Here is a 20,135-nt window from a genome sequence, read left to right on the forward strand (position 1 = left end):
ATATAAATCGATCTCGGCAAAGTAACAGAAAAAACAAGGCAGTTGTTTTTACATTACGTATCCCTTGCCTTGGTGCTTGCAGACGGCTGTCTTGGCAAGTTGCTATTTCATTGGTCCCCAGACAAGTACAGTACTGTGAATTAAACAGTTATGGTGCAGTTCTACAGTTCACAGAAAATGGCAAAAATAATGGAATGGAAGGAAGGTGCTGGCGAAAAATGAAGATACATATTTCTAGGGCTCCTGAGAGGCACATCCAGTAAAGGCGCTCCGCGTGGAGTGCAGGATGTGCCCTATAGTCTGGACGTAGCCGGTTCGAGTCCAGGCTATTCCTTTGCCGACCGAGGACGTGAGCTCCCAGGGGAAGGCGCTCAACTGGCCGAGCGCCGCCCGGGGGGAGGGATAGATAGGTCACGCACCGCGCACCAGTGACCCCTGTGGTCTGGCTGGATGCCTGTGGGCTTGCCCGTAAGCTGCCCGGGGTTGCGTTGTCTGCATGGTGTGTAAAGAAGCGGGCAGCTGACGGCACACACTTCGGAGGACAGCGTGTGTTCGTCTTCACCCCTCCCGAGTCAGACCAGTGGTGGTAGCGGTGGGCTGAACCTAAAAATAATTGGACGTTACTAAATTGGGGAGAAAACAATAAAAATAATTGGTGACCATGACATGCTGTAGAACATTTATTTAAGAAAACTAAATATATATTTTACCTCAACTTTATTTGACTGAATACTTGCATCAAGTTTCACAGACCCTATTTTACCGTTCAACCATTTCCCTAACTTTGCTTGGTAGGTGCTGTTTTGTTCACTCTCAAGTATTGGCATCTCTGGGTTTGTGAAACCAGCATAAAGTTCACTTATTATTTGGTATACATTATAATTTCAGGTGCAATCTGAATCTTAACTTCATTCAATTTGGGTTCCTGAGCAAAAAATCCAACATGGCAGTGGATCCCAGATTCCTGCCACTTCTCAGATTTTTTTACTTCTCCTCACTTTCACCTCTGTAGTTGGCTGTAGCACACAGACAAAACAGTCTGCTTTGGACTTTCTTTGATTTGATTTTATTATTTGTCACAGTCTGAGTAGCACTACGCTGGTCATCTGTAGTTGTACCACTGGCTGGTAAAGCAGCATGCTTTTAACTGGCCAGTATATAGTCCCGGCTCAACAAACCATGAATTTGAGAACTTGCAAATCCTGTGTGAGCCTCATTCATTTTCCATTGCAGTGCTACAACTTGTTTGAATTATTTCTGTGTGCACCTGAATGTAATAGGGGCTAGCTAATTGACAGCAGCCCCTGTCAAAAAGTACTTCACTCTGATGTATAATGTTGTTGCTGCAATATTGTAACTGTAATTATTGCTTTCATAATACAATGTTTGCATGGCACCAGAGAGGTACAATACAAGTGTATTTATTTATGTATACAATTTCTCGTTTTACTTTAGCAGCCCATTAACCTATTGTGGGTCCCATTCTTTCTTCAATTACTTAAGACGGTGATATTTGCAGTACCTCTATTTGCAGTGAACATCAGCTCCCCCTGGATGAAGCAACATGTCCTGAAGATTGATTTGAATTAAACCAAAAAACATGCTGATAGACACACAGTACCTGCTGAGATCATCATCACCATTGTCTTTGATCATGGATGGTAGTCAGACAAAATGTAAGTCCACTGCTAGAATGTTGCACACTGGGCTTTATATGCAAGAATCTGAAGACAATCGCCAAATCATGTTCTTGCATATTCTGGAAATGGAAAGTCTACTGGATCACCCCCTTCCATGAAACTTTCTCATACTTTATCGACTGTATGAGAAAACAATAGATTGTAACAATAGAGAAACTATAATATTGTTGTAAAATGTATACAAAAAGCTGGTAACATGCAGTATCTGCCATTTATAATTTTGCGGTCCATAATACCCTGTATGTAGCGGGGTTCCAATGCTAATAAATGGTAGCACTGGGAAGAGACCAAAAAAGCTACAGTGAAATAAAGACCTGTAATATATATATATATATATATATATATATATGAGGGCGGCAAGGGTACCCAAAAACCCGGGTGCCCATCAGGTTTTAAATTACCAGACGCTACCCGGGTCTCTTTTTACTACCCAGATATCAATTTATTAATTTGAGAATTTAAAGAAAATGTAGAAAAATATGACAGTATAGTTGTAAAGAGGAGGTTCGCTGCCCGATTCACTACCCCGGGAAGGTGAACAGCCTGGAGGGATAGCAGGTTCTGTTTCTCCCATGTCAATAGCAGAAAACAAAATCTTATGATCACATCACACCAGTTTTAGCTTCCCTGCATTGGCTTCCAGTGGAGTTCAGAGTGAAATTTAAAATCCTACTATTAATGTTCAAGGTTCTGCATAGGTTAGCACCAAACTACATCTGTGACCTTCTTTCGCCATATATTGCTATGCGTAGCCTCGATCTTCTGACTCTGGCCTACTATCAGTACCTAGAACTAAGCAACGTTCTTTTGGTGACCGAGCAAATACCTGTATAGCACCTAGGCTGTGGAATAACCTTCTGAAGGTCTTAAGGGACAGTGATACTGTTAGTATTTTTAAATCTAAACTGAAAACCCACTTATATACTTTGGCTTTTATTGTCTGACCTGTTATGTGTTGTTGTATGTATTTATTGTTTTTCTTGCTTTATTGGATATTACGTAAATTGTTTAAATTACTTTTTTATTCTTGTGAAGCACCTTGAGCTGCGATGTAACCTCAGGGACTGGAGTCCTCCCTGGCGGTTGACATACGCCACTACCGACATGTTGTCTGTCCGGACCAGGATATATCTCCCTTGGAGTGCCAGGATAAAATACTGGAGAGCGAGATGAACCGTTCGCAGTTCCAGCACATTTATATGCATGGATGTCCAGTGGCCCGACCAGGAGCTGCAGACTCCTCTGCCCGCCCAGACTGCTCTCCAACTTAAGTTGGACGCATCTGTCGTCACCACCTGATGGCTGTGGATCGCCCCCATCCTTACACCTCTCACACACAACAGCCGAGCTGTGGGGGTAGGGCAGTCACCATGCCAGGTGGGTAGATTGAAGAGTTTTTTTTTTATTTTATTTTTATTTTTTTTAAGCCAGCGCACCCAGCAGGCAGGCCGAGACAACCGGCGGAGTCGTCTCAACAGCGGGACGTGGCAGAGCCACAAAGACCTTAAAACATGCCCTAAAACACGGACCAATCAGAGGGACATGTGAGAGATACTGCTGCTGTTCATTGGAAGTTAAGTTTTGCTTGCATGGATTGTCCCAGGACATTCAACCTTATGTTATGGATTTAAAACCACGATTCTTCAGGAGAGTGTGGTCTGTCTTCAACGCTCTTTGCCTGCCTGTGTGCATTCTGAAAACTGTGGGTGCCTTCTTGAAAAAAAACAAGAAACAACAACCATCACAAGATTGTTAACTCTTGCTTTAAATCGAGACTTAAATCTCCACCATAGAAAGGAGGTTAGTTGTGCAATTTATCGAATTCTCTGCATATAGTTAGAATTCTGTGTGAAGGTTTTACGTGTGAATTATTTGGTATACGTTGTGATCTTTTGCTCATATCTTGTGTGAAAGATTCACTTCACTCCTGTTCATTTGTTCCTTTAATAACATAATACAAAATAAACAAAACACAAACAAAAAACTTAGCTCCACTTTGGAGCGCTAACTAAACACTTTTTGTCAGGAACCTTTACTATATACAGGACAGCTAAGCTGTTTACCTGTCAAAACAATCACACAAATAAACCTTGCGGTACAGCGTTGCACGGTACACAATTGTACTCACACAAACTTTCTTGGGCTCTACTCGCCCTGCATTACGGCTGTATCCAACTGGGGGTTCTTCTTTCAGCAGCTGCCCTGAATAAATGATCTGTGGGGTTTTTATTTACCCACTGAACAGGCACCGGCAGCTGGCACCAATTTACAATAATTTGCCAACTGCCAAAACAATTAAACACTTAACAAAAAAAATTAACACACATTTGCACGTGTGTTAGGCAGGGAGGATTTTAACCCCTTCAACAATTAACCCCATTTGACCTCACCTTAAGGTCAAATGCAAAACTAGCTTATAACTCCTTACAGAGTGCTGATAGTGTAATGGTTACTATGGAACACATATAGGAGCCCATGTATGCTTTATTCCAAAAATGCCTTGACTGGGACCTCTGACCTCTCCTTAAGGTCAAATGCAAAACTAGCTTACAACTCCTTACAGAGTGCAGATAGGGTCATGGTTACTATGGAACACATATACAAACCCACATGTGCTCTATTCAAAAATGGCCTTGACCATGACCTTTGACCTCTCCCTACGGTCAAATGCAAACTAGCTTATAACTCCGTACAGAGTGCAGATAGGGTCATGGTTACTATGGAACAGATATAGGAACCCATAAATGCTCTATTCAAAAATTGTCTTAACCCTGACCTTTGACCTCTCCTTAAGGTCAAATGCAAAACTAGCTTGTAACTCCTTAGAAAGTGCAGATAGGGTCATGGTTATTATGGAACGCATATAAGAACCCATATATGCTCTATCAAAAATCGTATTTGACTGTGACCTTTGACCTCTCCTTAAGGTCAAATGCAAAAGTGGCTTATAACTGCTTAGAGAGTGCAGGTAGGGTCATGGTTACTATGGAACACAGATAGGAACAAGAATGCCTAGGAAGCCGTCAAGTTGCTTGCAACTTCTATTTATTATTATTATTATTATTATTATTATTATTATTATTATTATTATTATTATTAATCCCCCTTATATATTATGCTGAGCATCTTTTTATTCTTTGCTTTTCTATATTAATACATGAAACATTTCAAATTTCAAATACAACAATACACCTGCATCTTAGTACCTTTGCACAATACATGTGGCCTGCCTGTAACCATACCATTGAAGTGATCATGTTCCAAAATAAAGTATACAATACAAGTAAGGAACCAAAAGAAAAAAGAGGGGTTACTGATAGTATTAATTACATTTCAAGACAGCACCTTAAAAATGACCCTGTAACTGCCCCTTCAAATGTTTGGTAAAGCACTATCTCTGAACTGGGCTTTGTGGGTGCAGCAGATTTTATTTATTTTTTAACATTTGTGCTTTTGAGTTATTTCATGTAGACATGTTGTTAGATGTGCAAGTTTGGAAGTAGGAAAGTAAGAAGTCTACATCTTTAAGTGACATACTTACTTTGCTTTAAGCCGCCTAAGTGAAATATTGTACATGCCAGTTAATTCTGACAATGTTTAAACCTGAAGCTTTTGGGTGATCTATTACTGAATGTACAAGCCATACTGAACAGAAACCAAACAGAAACCTTTTTCTGTGACTGATTAATGCATGTTCTATTTAGAGTGTATGAAAAATGAGAGTGCCTAATAGAAAGCATGTATATTCCATTCTGGCAATCTGGATTCCGAACGTAACGTCAAGAGGCCATCATAATAATAATAAACATATCTGAAACTCTGCAGACCCATTTGCTTCTCCAAGGTAATGCAATGGTTGCTGTTTTGCTTTTAAAGCAAGCTACAATACAAATATACCCCATTTAAAACAACTTCAATTGCTGTAGTAAGTACAATTCTCAGTTCTCGTAATATATGTATTTATTTTTCAAGTCCAATTATTAATGTCTTAATTTAGCTGACTAATTTGTAAAGTATCCAAAGGGTCATCTGAGCAACATTATTCTAGTAAACATTTTCCAGTTTTAAAATCAATAAACAAGCGTGCATCTGTGTGGTCAGTGCAGTATCTTTAACCCGGATGCTGCTAAAAAAAAAAAAATTGAAAAAATAAAGAAAAATCCCTTACCGTGCCTTTCTTTGAAGGATGATTCATTGTACTGTTTTTCTAAGCAAAGAGTCTCTGCTTTCAAAAGCTCTGAAATTATTTCACATTCTGGATGAACTGAATCAACCTGAAAAAAATAAAATAAATAAAAACATCATCAACCTTATAAACAATTGTTTTTTTAACTAATGCATGGAGATGTATACTGTTGCTTGGGATATATATATATATATATATATATATATATATATATATATATATATATATATATATATGGGTAGTTGACAAAAAGTTATGTCCGGAAATTGAAAAAAAAAAATTCTCATATTGATGATGAAAATCATATAGTTGCATTACATTGAGTCTGAAGTTCTCAAACAAATATTTCATAACCTTGGATTTTACATTTCAGTCCAATTTTATGAACCTTTTAATGCATCAGTGCCTTGAATTTGTCCAGCGGTGTGACACCATAAAATATGTATCTGTAACATTTCAAATAATCTCGTTTTGATAACAAAATTGTTTTTTATCTTCATCCTTGACTACTCCTGTTTCTAGATCATTGACTATCTTTTGATTATCAAGTGAAATGAGACAGAATTTGCTGTTATAATGGTGAAACCCGGGTGTCTCCCACTAAATTTTGAGTAAGATTTGCTGCGATTCTTCTGCACATTGTTAAAAATCCATGAATTTACTTGTGTGGTATAATGACATTACCTGCCACATACTCTACAGTTATTTTCATATTTTTCTTTGGACTCAACCTTTTTTGCCCTCTCATTTATAAGCGTCACCCCAAAGGAAATCATGCCACACCAAAGGAAGAAAAAAGAAGCAGTGAGATTTTTCCCTTTTAAAAATATATTTTATGAAACTTTCAAAAGTGTGTGAACACCATACAATCTTTTAAATGTAACAATTCAACTAAAGAACTTGAAATGTGTTTAACACAAGCTTGAGAAATGTGACCACTCCATGAAACTTGAGGTTTAACAGGCATAACAAGGAATGATTTGCTAATGTTTGTTTGAAAAATAATTAGTTTGCATAAAATGTACCCCACATCACTTAAACATGATATTTAATTGGTGCAAAAAACACCATTTACACTGGTTTATTATGAAAACATGTCCACTGGTGTGACAGCTGTGTCCTCTGGAGTGACATGAAAATGGAGTCACACCAGTGGACATATCTGTCACACCAATGGACTTCTCATGACGTTTGGCCATTTTGGGGTGATCCTCAAGCATTCCATTTTAACTCACTAGACTCTTTTCTCATTGGTTTTCATAGTTTAATGATTAAAAAGCTATACTTTTTTTGCATTCTCATTTAAAAGGTGTCAGACCAAAGGATGTAACAGATGGACACAAAGGGCAGTGCTAGAAAAGTGCAATATTTTGATACATTTATGATAAACAAAAAAAAAAACTCAACCTCTGGCCACACCATGTGCTCCAGCAATGTCGTCTATACTTCCTGATTGAGGAAAAACCCTCTTCTCCGCAATGGTGTCCAAGTAAATGCATGTTTTAAAATCACATTATGGTGTAACACCGCGGGATGTCCTCTTTGCGGACAACACATAACCTTTCATAACTATTTAAAAAATGTCATGTATAGACTTAGGGAATATCATTCTTATAAATAAACTTCTGTTTTGACATGCCAGGACTTTACTAATTATTTTTACTTTTACTAATTATTTTTAAAATTATCAATGTTTTTCAATTTTGCGGCCCTTCACAACAGTCACACCAGTGGACATTGATCATGTTTTGCTGAAAAATGGATAAGCATATTTAAGACCAAGCTATCATTAGGTAAGCAAATGAGGTGTTAGTATCATGGTAAGCATATTAGAATGATGTAAGAGTGACATAAAAATGGGAGATTATTATTATTAGTTTATTTAGCAGACGCCTTTATCTAAGGCGACTTACAGAGACTAGGGTGTGTGAACTATGCATCAGCTGCAGAGTCATTTACAAGTACATCTCACCCGAAAGACAGAGCACAAGGAGGTTAAGTGACTTGCTCAGGGTCACACAATGAGTCAGTGGCTGAGGTGGGATTTGAACCGGGGACCTCCTGGTTACAAGCTCTTTTCTTTACTGGACCACACAGCCTCCTTAGTAGAGATGCTAGTAGCGTCGAAACCTTAGCACTTCTGTATGGACTATAATAACTGTCACATGGATTCATTAAAGTTACACTGCGAAACTACCAAGTGTGCTCTCACCTTCTATGCTTTTCCTGGAGAGTCCATTTAGTGAAGCCATCGGTGGTAAGCAGCCTATTCTTTGTATGCATGGATATTCTACTATATTCTGAGCCACATTATTTTATCCTCTGCAGGGGATAATAAGAGATCCCCAAATTTTCATTTTTATTGAATATGATACCATTTGATTGTATTACTCTATTGCTTCTGGACTTAGTCATTATATCCATCACATATATATATATATATATTGTGAGATAGCAGGTTGAGTGAGACAGCAGGGAGGGGGTTAAAACCTCCCTGCGAGAGAAAAAAAACATGTGAAAATGCACCTTTTGTTAATTGTTTTATTAATGATCATCCGCACCTGGGCGTTATTGGGGAGTTTAAAAGGAGAGCAGGCAGTCTGCTTGAGGCTGCTGAGGAGAGGGAGGCAGAGAAGGTGCTCTGCTTCCGAGCAGTCGGGTAAACAAGGTATAGTGCAAACCTGTGTGGTGTAATTAAGTTTTGGGGCAGGGAAACGGCTTAGCCGTCCTGTGTTAGTTAGGTTCCTGCGTGTGTAGTTAGTGCTCGATAAGAGCTAGGTGTTTATTTTGTGTTTGTTTTATTTGTTTTGATTTGTGTTTATTAAAGTTAGCGCAACCGTGCTGTGAAAACTTCAATTCTGGTGTCCTGGGTCTATTTTTAAAGGGGCAACGAACCCGTGAGAGGTGAATTATTTTACTATATATATATATATATATATATAGCTTTTAACTCTATGTTGGCTCATTTTTTGTAAACTGTTTGAGATAGAAACATGGAAAGTTATAGGGTGATGAAGTGTAAACAAAGTGTAAACAAAGAGGCGATGTACAATAACATCAATGTTACTACCATCATTAACATACAGCTATGGCCAAACGTTTTGCATCACCCTATACAATTAACCAAACCTGCTGAATAATGTTACGTTAACATATTGAATAACATATAGCTTTGTAGTTTTCCATAGTACTTAACGAAAAACTGCCACATATTGAAAAATGTGACACTGTGACACTATTATGGCTTCTGGTAGACTTTAGCTTTATAATTGTCTAGTTTCTTTGATTACGTGATAATAAGGGGGGATAGCTTGTCACTTTACCTTGCCTTTACACCAGGGTTTATCCTGCTGTTAATCTGAGCTTTGGTGTGACTTGCATAAAGTGCACAGCCAGATGGTCTTGGTGGGAGATTCACTTTGGTACAGTGCACCACATAGATCATTTAATATTAAAATCTGAAAACCAAGGAATGTCAAGTGTGTATCAAATTGGCTTCCTTCTGAGAGTAAATAATGTGACTGATATTATGCAGTCAACCTGGCAAGGTTTTGAAGGTTAGTGCTGAGCAGAAAAACAGCACATGAAGTTAAAATAGCAAAGCACAACTGTTTTTATTAAACAGCCCAAAGGCAATTGTAAAAAGCTGTGAAGCTAGGAAAACTATACTAATTGTGATTACTGTTGATTGTCAGACATTATTCACCATAGTTTCAACCCAACCCTTACCTTAATCAATGTTAACAGTCAATTAATAGATAATTACCATATTATTTACTCAGTAATTGTCAGAAACGTTTCTTATTTAACGCAAAGCCCAGTCTATAGTAAAATTCAGCACCCTTGTTTGAGAATCTAATTGTTTGACAAGATGCGCAACCATGAAGCCAGCAATAGCACAGCCCCCAATATATACCTTTGTATTTGAGTCTCTGCAACTGTGACTGCTCTGTCAGAACAATTTTACAGTCATCATGAAACACTACTACTACTCAATTTCTTGTAAATGCAATTTAATAGGTGTGGGGTACCATTTCACTTCTTCCCAATACACATGTTACTGCACAGAGGCTGGCCGCAAACCGGTGTGCCACACACTTCTATCAAGTGTCTTAACCACTATGCAAAACAGCTGGGTTCATCAGCATTTGTGGTTCTAGAACTTTTAACTCCATCTCAATTTACCGATGGGACAGAATTTATAGCAGCAGTGGGGCACTGTCCACTTGTACACACTATAATAATACAGTTTGCTATTTGATAACCAGCGTCAATGCAACAGTAGCACTGATAAAAAAAAAAAAGAAAAACATGAAATCTGATCGAGTTGCTTGTTGTTGCCCAATGGATAGGGTACTGGCCTCTGATCCCTGATGTACTAGGCTTGATACCCACTCTTATTCTTATTTGTATTTATTTTTAAATAAACACTAATTAAAAATGATTACTCATAATATAGTAGTGAGAACCTTTATTTGCTAATTGCATCAATCTGGAGTTGAAAATCATACATATTTTTATAGACTTTTGCTTGAAAAAGTCTGTTTTTATATTATTTACTGTACACACACCTGTGAATGCTTGTGAGCACCAGGGACAGTAAAGCACTATTGCTTATGTGCATATTGGCTGAATCGTGTTGCCTGGCCCTGTTGGAGAGGCTTTTGTTCTGCAATAAATGACTTTTTCACATGAGCATTGCTGACTTTTTAGCCAACAGTACCCTGTTTGCTGCTGCCTTACATGTGTGGCAGGTTCATGCAGTGAGCAAAAAGTGTAAAAATCAGATACTCTCCCCACTCTTTCCACAAAGCCAAAAAAGTCCCTAAATGTGTGAAGCATCTACAGCCATATAACACAAGTAATTACAAAACTGTGGAAAACATGTAAAATGCTTGTTAGTTGTTAAAGTGTATTGCTACATAGTGTTGATCTGCCGTGCAATATATGTGTATAAAGTAGCCAGTTCAATATAGAATACATGTTTTCTAGTTGGCTGGAGATGGTGTTAATGTAGATGTCTCTATTTATGCCAGCACCTTCTTACATGGTTATTTGTGCTGTGCTGCAAGAAGAGACAAATTGCAATTCCTTTGTCGCTCAATCCCATTTATATAACCATTATACAGTATATTTGCATTGCTTTAGGCTTTTAAACTTTCCATTTAACAATATTGCAATAACTGTTTAAATAACAGTTCTCTAACTTGGCAAATGGCCAGTCTGTGGGTGTTAAATTCATTGACTTTTCCCACGTTTTTGACCTTGTGAATCCCTCTGCACTTTCACAGCAAAATAGATGGCTTTTTTCCCCTAATTTATATATCATTGAACTCTCAGCAAGGGCTAATCCGGCATAATGTAAACCACCTGAAAATGGTCATGGTTTTGGAAAAAAAAACTGGTAATGACAATGTTAGCAAATTAATAGATTTTAGACATCAGAATGCAGCCAGCGCTATACCATGACCCCCAAACAATAGTTAAATCATGGATTTCCAATCAGACATCCTCATATATGGATAAACAAGTATGTCAGGAACATACATCTCTGCCACAACTGTAAATTCAAAATGATAGCTATTAGTATGATGAAAAAGGTGATGACCATGACCAGTAGTATAGAAATAAAATGTTTATTCACAATTGTTTCAGTGACTCTCCACATACATGCCAAAATATAAGAAAGATTGATGAGCGGACAGACAGACACCTCTGTATGCCAGGAACCTGATTCCCTCAATAACGTAAGCTAAATAATGTTAATACCAGGTTTCACAATTGACAATTAAATATGTGATTCAAAATGCAAAAAAAAAAAATGTTTAAAAACAAAAGAAATTCCATTGTTGAAATTCACATACAAGGATCTACATCAATATTCTAAACATTTGTGGTTTAAATACCTCAGCCCTTTATTAAACAAACACACCTGCTCAATGATGGGCCTCTTTCGACTGTATATTTACTGTATTTTTTCATGCCAGGAAAAAGTTACGCAGGATTAAAAGCGTTAAAAGCAGCAATGTTTAGATCTGCCACTCGTTAGACCCCGCAAGGTCTGTATGCAACCACTCACTACTGATACTGGCAGTCAGCTCAGACCTATCAGACACTTCTGCATACTGGCAAAATAAGTGCAAACATTTTTAATGGTGTACTGCTTCTCAGACAAAAGTAGACAGCTGTCAGACAAAGGAAAGGGCGTGAAGTATACTTTTTATTAAAAACAGTCAGTTGCTTCCTGCTTATTCTGATGCCTAATGTAAACCGTTGTTGCTGCCCAAACACCTTTACTGCAGCTGCAATGACTATGACACCACAGCCTGTTGTCTTGCCCTATGCGACCATTGGTGGCATCATAATCTTCAGCTTTTTGGCATCTGTGTGGAGCATGCTGGCAATTGTTTCCTTTGCAGCTTTAGTCACTCATACTGCATGTCATGTACACATGCCCCTCTCCGGTGCACTACTGATGGTCCACAGTCATCCAGTGATTTCCACAGCTGTTCAAAATGTGTTCATAGTTATAAATACAACCCTGCACATATACCTGGTGTATATTACTGTAAGACACTTGCATCTAAAACTGCTCAGTTTTTCTCAAAAACCAAAAGTGGGCTAGATTATATTTACTCAAAATCGTAATTACCTCATTTAGGGCAAGATTCTAAAAACTAGTTCATTCAAAATTGTCATTCATGAAAGGAAAAACAACAAGACCTTAAATTAGCCTAAATGTCTGAGGTTTCTTTTTTTTTGTTTTCTGAATTATTTATGTGTGCGTTTTTTTCTTTCTGAAAGAAACATTGTGCAAATGACAGTTTGGAGTAAATTGCTTTGAGAATCTAGCTCTTTTTGCCAGAAAAGAAAAATCTCAAATTACAATTCTAAAATTAATAAACACAACTTAGACATCTCATGTTGCTTTGTCCCCTTTCTGTATTAAACTTCAATATATCTGTAACCTTTTTAACTGAATCACAGTTAAAAATGGCAATCTTTGTCTTGTAATGTCTATTTCAGATGACAGCAGCTATACTGAACAGATCTGAACAGCTTTTCTTGTTGAGTCGCGTAGGATTAGAGTGCAGATTTTTATTCCTGTGGCAAAATATGTGTGCCAATATTTTTCACTGTGTATATGGGCGATTTGCCCACTGTGGAAAATCAGGCACTTGATCTTAAAACGACTTGACTGTATATACACTGTCATTATATAACGTACGGTTGAAACTGATTTATGGATTTAGAAGGATTGAAGATGAATGGATGCTGTCAAGACAATTGTATCTTTTCAACTGTCGAATATAAACAACTTAAGTTACTATTCACCTGTGAGCTGTGAAAAAAGCAAGGGCTTCATCATTTCCAGGGAACTAATGGAGTTCCGTACAGAGTGTACAAGAGTGCTTCAGGAGTTCTACGAATCCTGTGGATATTGATGAAAGTGGCATGGGAAAAACAGGTTGTACCAAGAGCATGGCTCCGAGCAGGTGGAGTCTTTATACCTAAAGAAAAAGATTCTACAAGCATCAGTCAGTTTTGCCCTATTTCCCTATGTAGGAGAGGAAGGAGCTCCATGTGACATTCCTGGATTTGGCTAATGCATATGGTTCAGTGCCACATGAACTTCTTTGGGCAGCATTTGATTTTTTCAGTGTACCGATGACAATAACAAATTTAGTGAAAGCCTACTTTGTAGATTTGCAATTTTCAGAATTCAGCACTACAAGGTAATGCCTAGAAGTTGGAATAATGGCAGGATGCACCATTTCTCCACTGGCTTTTACCATGGCAATGGAAGTAATCATTAGGGCATCAAAATGGGTAGTGGGAGGAGAGCTCTTGGCTTCTGGAATGCGACTACCACCAATTCGAGCATACATGGATGACATGACAACCATGACTACAACAGTAGCCTGCACTAATCGGTTATTGGGCAAATTAACCAATAACATTGAATGGGCACGAATGCAATTCAAGCCCACTAAATCAAGGTGCATCTCTATAATTAAAGGTAAAGTAGTAGATAAAACGTTCTTCATTAATGGTGAGGCAATACCAACAGTGTCTGAGAAGCAAGTGAAGAGTCTTGGGAGATGGTACGACAGGGATCTAAAGGACACAGTTTGTGTGGGAGAAGTTAGACAACAAGCAGTGGAAGGGTTGAAGAGCATAGACAGCAGCACTTTACCAGGCAAACTAAAACTCTGGTGCTTTCAGTTTGGTCTACTGCCGAGGTTGCTGTGGCCACTGACTGTGTACGAGGTGTCTTTGACAACAGTAGAGAAGCTGGAAGCTTTAATCAGTTCATACATCAGGAAATGGCTGGGAGTTCCACGCTGCCTCAGCAGAGTGGGACTTTATGGTAAAGGAATACTGCAGCTACCAGTCTCCGCTCTAACTATGGAGTTTAAGTGCGCCAAAGTCCGATTGGGAATTACATTGGTAGAGTCACGCGACAAATGCGTGAGGGAGGCAGCACCTGTGTTGAAAACTGGAAGAAAGTGGGCGGCAAAGAAAGCTGTGGAGGATGCAAAGGCTGCCCTTAGAATTGGTGATATCATAGGGCAAGTTCAGCATGGAAGAGGGGGTCTTGGTCTCAGTTCAGCTCCTCCTACATGGCACAAGGTAGCCCCAGATCAACGGAGGAAGCTGGTAGTCAATGAGGTGCAAAAGCAGGAGGAGAGGATGAGGTGCGTAAAGGCCATTTCCCAGGGCAAACAGGGAGAATGGATGGGAGAGTGTGGAACAACGCAAGATTGGCTGGCAAGACCTATGGTCAATGGAACAGAGCAGAATCAGTTTCCTCATCAGGTCAACATATGATGTTCTCCCATCACCACAGAACCTAAACCTCTGGGTAGGAGAGGATCCCTCATGTCCTTTGTGTTCATCACTTGCAACATTTTGACAGGATGTAAGGTGGCTCTTAGCCAAGGATGGTTTACTTGGCGCCATGACCAGGTGCTGCAATGTTTGGCCTTAGCATTGGCCACCAGTTCCATCAAAATATTACACATAAAAGACAACATTCCTCCACCCAGGAAAGCAACCACCAAGAAAAGGTGTTAAAACCAATCCTCACCCAGGACAACTGGAAGCTGCTAGAGACTGGGAAATGCTGGCAGATGTTGGTCAATGGCTTATTTTTCCACCTGAGATTGCCACCACTAACCTTCGACCAGATATTGTCTTGTGGTCTGGATCACCACGCCTTGTTCACCTGGTAGAGTTAACAGTGCCATGGGAGGGTGCTGTAGATGAGGTGTATGAGAGGAAGAAACTTCGGTATGCTCAACTAGCCTCTGAAGCGGGACAGCAAGGATGCAGAGTCTGGGTTACCCAGTGGAGGTGGGTTGTCGAGGATTTGTGGCACACTCTACAACCCGGTTTCTCAGAGACGTCGGATTCAGTGGCCAAGAGTTGCGTCGCACAGTGAAGAACTTATCTGAAGCAGCAGAGAGGAGCAGCAACTGGCTGTGGTTGAGACGGAAAGATTCTGGCTGGGGATCTCAAGCACGATAGAAAGAAAGAAACGCTGATGTACAGGTAAGTAAGCTGGGCTGAGTTGAGTGTGGGACGGAGGGGGGTGATGCTGGGACGCCAGAATCACCGTCAAGCCCTCTTGAGGTGTCATGGGCTAGTTGACGAAACACTGAGGATGGAAGGTGCCCACTTGATGACCCCAGAGATGTATTTCCTTTATTTATCTGCATGGCTTTATATTGAAGTTTTAACATGTTCACTGAGTTTAAGAATTTAATGCTAAAATATAAGTAACCAAACAAAATGCGCTGAGCCAATAAAGAACCCTTGCAGAACACACACATGGTTGTACAGTAGTTCAAAGTAACATTGCAATTAAAATGGAAGGCTCTTTTTTAATGCCTACCCCATTACCATTAAAGAGTGTACATTACTTTTCGAGATTACTTATGACTTCAAGATAATGTTGCATTTTAAACCCTGAAAATACATTTTACTCTCTCAATGTTAAAATTAGGGGGTAAGTGACTACCAGACCCAAAACCTTATCTGGAGCGCTGCATGTAACCCTTGAAGTTAGTCTGAAAGCCCAATCTGATTAGTTTCTGCCTGGCATGGTGAGGCAAACTATCTGCACTGGGTTACCTCCTTAACCCACACAGAGGCCAATGCAGCGCTCCCAGTGTGCCCCCAGACATGATTGTCAACTCGGCTATGATTCGAACTTGCATTCCATACTGTACTGCTTTTACAATGTGAGCCCCTAGGGACCCCATCAGCTGTAGAGTTCTGTGCTTTGATCTCAGCTCCTGCTAATATATGCGGAAGAATCTGTCCAGTTACATTCCTCAGTTGAGTAATGATTCAGGGTACAATTATATTGAAAAGGATATTACTTAGACACATACAGAGACAGCAACGGCATGGAATTAGTCTATTCTAAATTAGCGAATATCTTTTCATTAAGCAACATTAGTACCGTATATGGTTGTTATCAGTAATACAATCACAACCTTTAGTAAAAATTTCAATGACTAATGACTCTATCATGGGAGCTTTTTGTCCAAACTATGGTCACCATAGTTTCACAATCACAGCTTAAGAGTAATACATTTTTAAACATCATATTAAACAGAGGTGTACAAAACCTCCCTTGGATGTTTAAAGAACACATAAGGAAGACATCATTCATTTTATATTTATATATCTTTGTATTTGCTTTCTCTTAAACATTCTTCAGACGTCTTCTAATACATCACAGCCTCTCTTATCACTTCCCAAGAATTCAAGGGGAGTCGCTGGTTTATTTCCTGTACTGAACAGTCCATATTACACAATTGAACATTGCTTAAGAGAATTATCTACTGAAAGCCAAACACTGATTGCTAAAGAATGTATGCATATTTAAATGCTGGTATTAAAAATGCATTTGAATATGTTGTAATTTTGATCAACTTTATTGTTATTATCATCATCCGCACCTACTTTCATTATTTAAAGGGGCAAATATAATTAATGGCAGAAATCAAGGAATTGTTCACATATTACCCATGTAACTCAATGTAGTTAGACCTTAGAGCGTGTTTTTATTTTACTAATAACATTCTCCTTAATATAAAATGATTATCTACTCCAAGTCAACCTGTGACGGAAATAGAATGATCTTTGGTGGTAAATCTCCCTCCCGACCTGTGAGGGCGCTAAGTAACGGGAACAGAGTACCCTGGACTGTTTGGCCTGACACTTCATTCCCAGGGTTAAAAGGAAGTCGGTCATCTAGAAAGGGGGCGGAGCCTCGGTGCACTAACTCATCGACCCGGAAGAGAAATGATGTGGCAGCCGTGGATTGGAGGAGTGGCTGCAATCATTTACCAAGGGCTCATGTGTGATGGTACAAATAGGGGATGAAGCGATGTAATCTGTTCCTTCGTTTTGGTTAGAGAATAACCTTGCTTGTTATTAGTAGATGACTAACACGTTCCGGAGCTGTCACCAAGGGCCGGTACAAACCCAGAACAGCACTGCACTTATCACAAATTAAATTGTACCTGCACCACGAGCACTAATTCACTCACAAACAGACTTGTGTGTGTGTTTTGTGTTACGTGTGGGTGTATAAAGAACAGGACTTTTGGTTGCGGTTCAAACCCAGGGATTATAAGTAAAGTAATACACGCCGCTGTATTGCTTTTCATCATTATTGTTTACTGTTTGTTTTTGCACCTTGATATCGTTGTCTGTCTGTTCTTCTGTACTGCTGCATTGCCTTCATCTACACACACTTACTCACTTTGCCACACAACCATATCAGTGAGCTGGTTTAAATTTGCTTTCTTTTAACTTTTTAGTGTATATGATATGATCTTTGGGTTTTGGAATAACACCCGGTAATGCATATTTCACAGGACAATAACAAAAAACTGAATGCAGAATGCATTGATTTCTGCTATGTCTTTCAGTTATGTACCAGTAAATCAGCAATTATAAAGACTATTATAAAGTTTGCATACAGTTAGGACTCTTGCCTACTACACCAGTTCAGCTGCATGCAAAGTTCAAGTATGTTATTTTATAGACAACCGGGTCCCTTTATGATATAGTTATTGCAGTTTTATAAGACGGTGGTGATTTTAAGACAACACTTCCACTTAACTGCTCCACACTTTGCTGTATTCTACTACTGCTCTCAATTATAACTATTCTTTGTATCTTGTACTTGATTTTAGATATCACATTATTTTTACATACAATTACCCATTTTTATACAGTTGGGTTTTTAGGGTACAGCAGCAGTGTACACCACCTGGAATTCAACCCCTGACCTTCCAGTAAAGAGTCCTAACCACTACTCCACACTGCTGCCCATTTACTGTATAAATACATGCTTTTCAACATTATCAAACTGCCTTCATTGTCTCAGCTGCTAACTGTGCTTTACACCTCTTTCTTGGTGTTTTTATTGATGGGACTGTAAATATGCTTTGATGAGTTATCCATATAATCTACAGTGGCAAACCCTGTAGGTTATATAAGGTGGAGTATCAATGCCTACATTGCAACATGATTTATCGAGACTTTTCTGACCAAGAATATCACTTAAGAGATTCTAGACATCAAATTATCATACAAATAAGTTTATTCCCTTGAGCTTTTAAGAGCTGTATTAATATAAGTATTATTATCTAGCCAGGATTACAGCATTGAGTTTAATACACTTTTGCTTAAAGATGATTTCCATTGTTCATAGGACATTTGTAAATGTTTTCTATGAAGAGATGCTTTTTCTTAATAATAATTTGAAAGCCGTAGCGAATTGGTATAATGTAGTTGCTATGGCATTTACGATTTACTAAGCTTTTCCACTTTTGCCCTATTTTATCTCTAAATTATAAAAAATAAACATTAAGTTGAAGGTAAAAGCTGTTTCTAAATAATTGTTGTTTATTTTATTTTTTTAACCTAACTTGGTTAAAAGTTGATTATCATCAACAAATAAACCACTCACTAGATGGATACTAAAGCATGTTATATAGGGCAGCAGCCTAGCCCCTCCTTAATTATCATAAAATGATTTGCACTGGCACAGTGCTTTGAAGTTTGTTGTAAACCTGTCATAATAAGAGGACAGGTGAATTATAATAATAGTGTATTATTACACTAGGGCAGCAGTGTGGAGTAGTGGTTAGGGCTCTGGACTGTTGACCGGAGGGTTGTGGGTTCAATCCCAGGTGGGGGACACTGCTGCTGTACTCTTGAGCAAGGTACTTTACCTAGATTGCTCCAGTAAAAACCCAACTGTATAAATGGGTAATTGTATGTAAAAAAATAATGTAATTGTATGTAAAAATAATGTGATGTTTTGTAACAATTGTAAGTCGCCCTGGATAAGGGCGTCGGCTAAGAAATAAATAATATTAAGAAAAACGCTTTGTTTCCTTTTCAGTCTAGTCTGTATGTACATCACATATACAGCACCATCTTTACCTACTCTAAGAGTTTAAAAGGCAGTAGATGTAGATGCTAAGAGCCACCTACATTTGTATCCATTGACACCCCACATCTGCAGTGCTGTCTTTTACAGCACACATGTTGCAATAGATACAATCTTGTCATTTTAATAGTTTTGAATCTAGGATAGCCATCTATCATATACTCTATGGCATTCATATGTGAATGGGGGACATACAAATGACTTAAATATACATGAATGACATAATGGATAGTGTTCATCAATCTGATGCTTGCATACTGTAAATGAATACAAAAGTGCAAAATGAGTTTGGGTTCAATGCATTTTTCATTTTAAAATACCATACTGTTTGGTTATTTTGAACAAAAACAATACTTCTTGTAGCATCCCCTTGAGAAACAGGTCCTAATCCTTGTGATCAAAAGAATGTTTACAGTTCATTTTGCTTTCATTTTAAATTACATCGCATACTGTGACAAAATGTAGTGATTAAAATAAATGAAAAGCTTTTGTATGTACACAAAATGTTTAAATTATAAAAAAAGTTATACTCTTTTCATATATATATATATATATATATATATATATATATATATATATATATATATATATATATATATATATATATATATATAATGCAGAATACACAACCTACCGAATACAGTACTCAAAAAGGTATCTGACTTTTCGTTTTTCCATTTTTTATGTTTACAGTAACACTGGCAAATGGTTAGTTTCAGAAGGCACTTACTTACCCGCTTCCATAAAGTCATAAGAAGATACAAGT

At 38.3% G+C, this 20,135-nt stretch overlaps 1 protein-coding gene across 1 annotated transcript in view; it reads right to left on the reverse strand.

Annotated features, from left to right (window-relative positions):
• The window catches only part of LOC117435632 (vasoactive intestinal polypeptide receptor 1-like), a 69,969-nt gene that overhangs the window by 43,885 nt on the left and 5,949 nt on the right, over window positions 1-20,135 (reverse strand). Inside the window, exon 2 of the mRNA XM_059020999.1 lies at window positions 5,869-5,974. Coding sequence (XP_058876982.1) covers window positions 5,869-5,974 — 106 coding nt within the window. The remainder of the gene's footprint in view (window positions 1-5,868; window positions 5,975-20,135) is intronic.

The sequence above is a fragment of the Acipenser ruthenus genome, chromosome 3 (genome assembly GCF_902713425.1).
Source record: "Acipenser ruthenus chromosome 3, fAciRut3.2 maternal haplotype, whole genome shotgun sequence".
Taxonomy (NCBI): Eukaryota; Metazoa; Chordata; class Actinopteri; order Acipenseriformes; family Acipenseridae; genus Acipenser; species Acipenser ruthenus.